At 49.5% G+C, this 7,500-nt stretch overlaps 1 protein-coding gene across 1 annotated transcript in view; it reads left to right on the top strand.

The window, feature by feature from the left end:
- The window catches only part of usp53a (ubiquitin specific peptidase 53a), a 50,317-nt gene that overhangs the window by 17,163 nt on the left and 25,654 nt on the right, over window positions 1-7,500 (top strand). Inside the window, 5 exon segments of the mRNA XM_080860171.1 lie at window positions 1,519-1,693; window positions 4,229-4,375; window positions 6,811-6,869; window positions 6,871-6,930; window positions 6,932-6,995. Coding sequence (XP_080716297.1) covers window positions 1,519-1,693; window positions 4,229-4,375; window positions 6,811-6,869; window positions 6,871-6,930; window positions 6,932-6,995 — 505 coding nt within the window.

The following is a 7,500-nucleotide window of genomic DNA, read 5'->3' as shown; positions in this document are numbered from 1 at the left end:
GAATTTTAGGTTAGTATAGCAAGGATGGCAGGATACAAAACACGTGTGTATGCTGTACCCGGGATCCGTAAAGGCCCTCCTTCACAGTAAAACATGCCCTGTCTGTAGCCCAGTTTTATTGATATTGGTAATTTTATGTGTTTTGATGTGTTTGGGCGACATGGTGTATGGTGATACTTAGTTATATTAGCATAGTAGGGTAGCAGGATACAATAGCAGTGCACAACTGGATGGCGACAGCCGCAACACACGCTGCATGCTGTAACCGGATTCCGTAAGAGCACTCTATACAACATGCTCTGTCTGTAGCCCACTGCTGCTAAACACAACAACATGGCCAGAAAGAAAAGGTGAAGAATTTGGTGACAGGCGATTTTTTTTTGTATACATTATTCATGACTATCGGATGCGCTGAAGAGGAATATCTTTAGTGTGGATTTGAATATGGAACGGGTGTCAGCACCTCAGATGGAAGCAGGAAGATCATTCCTCAGGAAAGCCAGCTGGATAGCAATAGGCTTTGCCTCCTATTGTGCATTTTGATATTCCTGGAATTACAGGAAGACCTGCACTCTGGGAACAAAGTGATCTTGGTGGGCAGTAGGGGTCAAATCATTCCTTGAGGTCATTTGAGGCTAAGCTGTTTAGGGCTTTGTATATTAGAAGGAGGACTTTGAAATCTGTGCAGAGAGGCAAGTACAGGTGAGATATGTTCATATTGTTTAGTTCTAGTGAGTGTGCGAGCAGCAGCGTTCTGTAAAGGTTGGAGGCTCTGTAGTGAGTTGTTGCGGGGAGCTTTGCAGTAATCTACAATGTAATAAAAGCGTGGATTTGGTTTTCGGCATCTTGGGGGATATAACTTTTCTGACTTTGGCAATATTGCGTATTTGGAAAATGATGTCTTTGAGATCTGTTTCATGTGTGAGTCAAGTTGAGTTTCACCTGTCTGTATCTGCTGCTTTGTTTGTCTCCTCTGTGTGTGTGAGGGCATGTGTGTGTGTGTGAGGGTCAGCGTGTGTGTGTGTGTGTGTGTGTTTGTGTGTGTGTGTGTGTCTGAGGGGCAGCGTGTGTGTGTGTAATGGGGAAGCGGGTGGGTGTGGGTGTGTGGGTGTGTGGGTGTGTGTGTGTGTGTGTGTGTGTGTGTGTGTGTGTGTGTAAGTGTGAAGTGTGTGTAATAGGGAAGTGTGTGTGTGAGGGCGGCGTGTATGTGAGTGAGGGCAGCGTGTGTGTGTGTGTGTATCCAAGGCGTGTGTGTTAAAGTGGTGTTGGGTCAGAGGAGTCCCAGTGATGAGGGTCAGCGCCACACTGCTGACGTCCCTCAGGTTTGCATATGAGAACAAGCCGTCTCCAGAGAGAGTGTGTTTATGCAAACAGGTTTTGTGTGGTAATGTCCAGGTGCTCTATGGACAGGTGTTGTGTTGTACTGTTCAGGTTTTGTGCTCTAATGTTCAGGCATTGTGCTGTAATGTTCAGGTGTTCTGGTCTAACATCCAGCTTGTGTTGTGTGTGTCTCGTCAGGTGGGCTCCAGGTGGAAGGACGTGGTGGCTAAGTGCATTAAAGGCCACTTCCAGCCTCTGCTGCTGTTCTACTCCAACCCTGAAGGGAGCGCCATTGTCTCCGATGACCCCGCCCACCAGAGACCCTCCAGTGCATGGAGCCATCACAAGAACCCCACCAACGGAGACGCAACAGGTGAGCTCACACAGCACAGGTCGGGGCCCCACAGTCCCACGCACGGGGGGGCGGTGAGACTCCAGCGGTTAGGAGGTGCTACCCCTCTGGCCACACAGCACAGTACAGGATGGACAGACATACACACAGCACAGTACAGGATGGACAGACATACACACAGTACAGCACAGTACAGGATGGACAGACATACACACAGCACAGTACAGGATGGACAGACATACACACAGCACAGCACAGTACAGGATGGACAGACATACACACAGCACAGCACAGTACAGGATGGACAGACATACACACAGCACAGCACAGTACAGGATGGACAGACATACACACAGCACAGTACAGTACAGGATGGACAGACATACACACAGCACAGCACAGTACAGGATGGACAGACATACACACAGCACAGTACAGTACAGGATGGACAGACATACACACAGCACAGTACAGTACAGGATGGACAGACATACACACAGTACAGCACAGTACAGGATGGACAGACATACACACAGCACAGCACAGTACAGGATGGACAGACATACACACAGCACAGCACAGTACAGGATGGACAGACATACACACAGCACAGTACATGATGGACAGACATACACACAGCACAGTACAGGATGGACAGACACACACACAGCACAGCACAGTACAGGATGGACAGACATACACACAGCACAGTACAGGATGGACAGACACACACACAGCACAGCACAGTACAGGATGGACAGACATACACACAGCACAGTACAGGATGGACAGACATACACACAGCACAGTACAGGAGAGGACACACACACACACAGCACGGGTGAGGACACACACACAGCACAGCACGGGTGAGGACACACACACACACAGCACAGTACAGGATGGACAGACATACACACAGCACAGTACAGGTGAGGACACACACACACACAGCACAGCACGGGTGAGGACACAGTACAGGTGAGGACACACACACACACAGCACAGTACAGGTGAGGACACACACACACACACACAGCACAGTACAGGTGAGGACACACACACAGCACAGTACAGGTGAGGACACACACACAGCTGGCTGCTAAGACTCTCTGACTGTGTTGGTCACCATGGTGACGTACAGTCATTACCCCACAACCTTCAGTAGTTACAGAACAGAACACAAAAGTTACAGAATGTTCTTCTGCCACTCCTCATCCCCTGCCCAATCAGAGTCTTTGAACTAACACACACACACACACACATGATGTCATGAAGCCCTGTATAAAGAGACGGCCTAGTTGGTGTGGTAATATGCGTAGTGGAGAGTGCAGAGGCATTTAGACAATGGAAATGTGTGTGTGTGTGTGTGTGTCTGTGTGTCTGTGTGTGTGTGCGTGTGTGCGCATGTGTGTGTGCGCATGTGTGTGTGTGTGTGTGTGTGTGTGTGTGTGTGTGTGTGTGTGTGTGTGTGCGCACGTGCTTGTGCATCACAGCAGTCACGCCACAGTCTGGATCACACAGCCAGCTGACAACCACTAGGCTGTGTGTGTGTTTGTGCGCGCTACGTGTGGGGGTGAGGTTGTTTCTCGGGGAGCTAAATTCTCCAGCTGATTTCACATGTACACACACACACACACACACACACACACACACACACACACACACACACACACACACACACACACACACACACACACACACGCGCACACACTCTGCTGTAGATGGTTGGAAAAAGAGCTCTGACCCCAAACATAACTCTGCTAGAGCTCACAGACAAAAGCCTCAGTGTGTGTGAGCCATGTGATGTGTGTGTGTGTGTGTGTGTGTGTGTGTGTGTGGTGTGTGTGTGTGTGTGTGTGTGTGTGTTTGTGTGTGTGTGTGTGTGTGTGTGTGTGTGTGTGTGTGTGAGAGAGTGTGAGAGAGAGAGAGAGAGAGAGAGAGAGAGAGAGAGAGAGAGAGAGAGAGAGAGAGAGAGAGAGAGAGAGAGAGAGAGAGAGAGAGAGAGAGAGAGAGAGAGAGAGAGAGAGAGAGAGAGAGAGAGAGAGAGAGGGAGTCTATGCGTCTGTGTGTGTGTCTGTTTGTGTAAGGGATGTTGTGAAAGTGTCTGTGTCTGTTTTTGTGTGTGTTTGTATATGTGTGTAGACATGGTGTGCGTGTGTGTTTGTGTATGTGTGTGTTAGCTGTGCAGTGTGAGAATATATGGATGTTAGACATGGTGCCTGTGTGTGTGTGTATGTTGGTAATGTGGTGAAGTGGGATACCCACACAGGGATTCTCTGCATTTCCCTTCTCCTCCAACTCACACACAGGAATGTGTGTGTGAGTGTGTGTGTCTCTGTGTGTGTGTGTGTGTGTGTGTGTGTGTGTGTTTGTGTGTGTGTGTGTGTGTGTCTCTCTGCTGCAGCTTACACACAGGAATGTGGTTCATCATGTTTTTCTTGCTCTTCTCCTGAACTCCTCTTCTCTCTTCTTGTCCTCCCCTCCATCTCTCCACCTCCCCGCTCCTCTCTCCTCCCCTCCTCCCCTCCTCCTCCATGTTGTCCTGGGTTTCAGACGTTCCTCTGGCGCCACTGAAAAAGCTGGAGCTCACACGGGAGAACGTGAGCGCTCTGCTGTCTGGAAACGGAACCCTGAAGGCGAAGGTGCCAACGTCACTCTTCAGCCGAGGGAACAACCAGACCAGCGGGGGCCGAGGACCCGGTACGGTCTCTCTCTCTTACACACACACGCACACGCAAACGCACACGCACACGCCAGCGTTTCCGTTGTCTGGTAATTACCGGTCTTTGTCCGGAAAAAAATTTAAATGTCCGAAAATATTAGATCTCACCGGTCAAATTGTCTGATTGGAATTTCTTAAAAATCCCGTCCAGCAAACACAATCTGAATTTGACAACAATCCTAATATTAAGGCCTATAAAGCAAACGTGCACTGCCCTTATTATGTTTTAAAGGAACAGGCTATTCTGCCGCTTGAAAGTTATTTAACAACACGCATATGCTGCATTATAAATAGGTAAAAGCGCAAACCGTCGGTTACAAACGGAGCGAACTGAGTGATTAGTATCAAACATGGCCAAGCAGACTAGCCTTAAAAGTTTTTTTCAGAGGCCAAACGCAACTGATGAGGGTGAACCTTCTGATGAGGATGAACCTGTAATACCTGCAGTGTTGCGTATGAACGTGTTTAATTTCATTCTACTGTCTATGCCCGTGCGTGAGAGCGCCGAAGTTGCGTAGAGGCCGAGAGCAGACAGACAGATAGAGATTTTGAAAAATAGCTCGCAACAGCGTTTATGTCCGAATTAAGTTCCCATGGCTAAGGTGCGAAGTAATTGGTAACAGTAAAATGTTCTGTTAGCTCTTCAAAATGGCAGGACGAAAACGGATTCATAAGAGGGTCTAATCATTTTAGAATCTCCGCTGTCATTGAACATAGTCAGAGCAATGACCTTGATGCAGCGCTCAATTTCACACAGCAGGTTGCGATTAAAGGCCATTTATTGACGCGCATCAGGCATTTATGTTTTTTTTTCCCATTGTAAACTTAGCCAAATAAACATGTTTCATTCTAAACGACCTGATTATGTAATTCTTTAAGCTAAACATGGCGTCAGTTTTCTTCAATAGGCTAATTTAGAAGCAGAAATAGATATATGACCGGCTTATTATTAAAATGTCCGGAAAATGAAAACTCTGCCGGTCATTTTGACCGGCAACATTTTTCTCTAGCGGAACCTCTGGCACACGCACACACACACACACAGAGTACTGAGAGTAGTACTGCTCACACACACACACACAGCCTTCCATTTAAGACAGGGTTACCCTAACTCTAAACCAGGGGTTCATTCTGAGGGGTTTGCAAACACAAACATCAATACTAGAAGTACGATATGAGAAGTTTCAAGAGTACACGCCAAAGAGTTGGTGTCATTGATTCATTGGGGTTGAAGTTTTTGTTTACCACTCAATATATTAGTTTATATTCCTAGGCAACCTAAACTAATGCTACCTTAACACAACCCACTCAGGACCCTAACCCTGCCCCAGTCCTGGACACACACACACACACACACACACACACACACACACACACACACACACACACACACCACCCCAGTATGACCCCACATGTTCCCTGTCTGAGAACAGTCTGACCAGTGAAAGCTGCTTTCCTCCAGACACACAGCAGAGAGGGAGGGAGTTGGAAGAGAATGGAGAAGAGAAGGTTAGGCAGAGAGGGAGAGAGGGAGGGGGAGAGAGAGGGAGAGAGTGAAAGAAAGAGAGCGAGAGGGAGAGTGTGTGTGTGTGTCTGATTAAAGGCCTTCTGAATGGCCCCTTGAGGTGGGTCTGGAGAAAGGCCTGTGGATTTCACATTATTGCTTCACATTCCATTTCCTATGAAGAGCCCTGAAGGCCCTCTGCAGCAGAAACTCCCCTCGAAGCCCTCATGGGGCCTCACACGGTTCCACTAGTTCACCACGGAGCCCTTATGGGGCCTTACACGGTTCCACTAGTTCACCACGGAGCCCTCATGGGGCCTCACACGGTTCCACTAGTTCACCACAAAGCCCTTATGGGCCCTCACGATTCCAATAGTTTCCCTTGCAGACCTTATGGGGCCTCACACGGTTCCAATAGTTCCCCTCAAAGCCCTTATGGGGCCTCACACAGTTCCACTAGTTCCCCTAGAAGACCTTATGGGGCCTCACACAGTTCCACTATTTCCCCTTGCAGACCGTATGGGGCCTCACACGGTTCCCCACTGAGCCTTTTTGGTTGAGCCAGGTTTCCACAACTTCCCCTCTCAGCATTAATGGATGTGGATCCATGGACTTAGTTCAGCTATGGTTCAGCTGGGTTTCATGGCATTGTCTAAAAGTTCCGCTGTTCCACTAGTTCCCCTCACTGGGTCATCCTGGCTCCTCCCTGTTCTCACACTGTTCCACTGTTTCCACTCTCCAGACTCCCTGCAGTTAGCTGGTCTCTGGTTAGGGGCCTTCCATGTGATTGGTTGTTTGGTTGAAGTTCTTACGCGTGATTGGATGTTTGGTAGGAGGCCTTCCGTGTGATTGGTTGTCTGGTTGAAGGTCTTTTTTGTGATTGGTTGTTTTGTTGTTGTGTCTCCACAGTGAAAGTGTCGAGTGACCCGCGGAGCCGCTTACAAGAGTTTTCCAGGGAGGTGGCACAGCCGGGCTGGAGAGCTGAGGGGTGCCAACCTCGCCAAGAAGGACTCGGAGAGGTCAGAGAGGGTCAGACAGGTCAGAGAGGTCAGAGAGGGCACACAGACGGCACGAGACGCTACGCACCGAGGTAAGTGCACACCACACACACGCACACACACACACACACACACACACACACATACAATACCTCTCCCCTCCCTCCTCTCTCCTCCCTTTCTCTCCCTATTCCTTCTCCTCCTTGGTCTCCAGCTCCTCCCTCCTCTCTTCTCCTCTCTCCTCTCTCCTCTCTCCTCACCCTATTCCTTCTCCTCTCTGGTCTCTAGCTCCTCCTCTCCTCTCCCCTCCCCCTCCCCTCCCCTCCCCTCCCCTCCCCCCCCCCCCCCCCCCCCCTCTCCTCTCCTCTCCTCTTCTCTCCTCTCCTCTCCTCTCCCCCTTCTCCCTCCTCTCTCCTCTCTGGTCTCTTCTCCTCTCTCCTCTCTCCTCACCCTCTTCCTTCTCCTCTCTCCTCTCTGGTCTCCAGCTCCTCCTCTCTTCTCCTCTCCCCTCCTCTCTCTCCTCTCCTCTCCTCTCCCGGGACCCAGTGCTGCTTATGGAAAGCACGGGCTGCAGAAATGTGTCAGAAAAGAGGCTCAGTAT

This window comes from Sprattus sprattus (assembly GCF_963457725.1).
Source record: "Sprattus sprattus genome assembly, chromosome: 21".
Lineage (NCBI taxonomy): Eukaryota > Metazoa > Chordata > Actinopteri > Clupeiformes > Clupeidae > Sprattus > Sprattus sprattus.
This window is presented reverse-complemented; position numbering and strand designations above follow the sequence as displayed.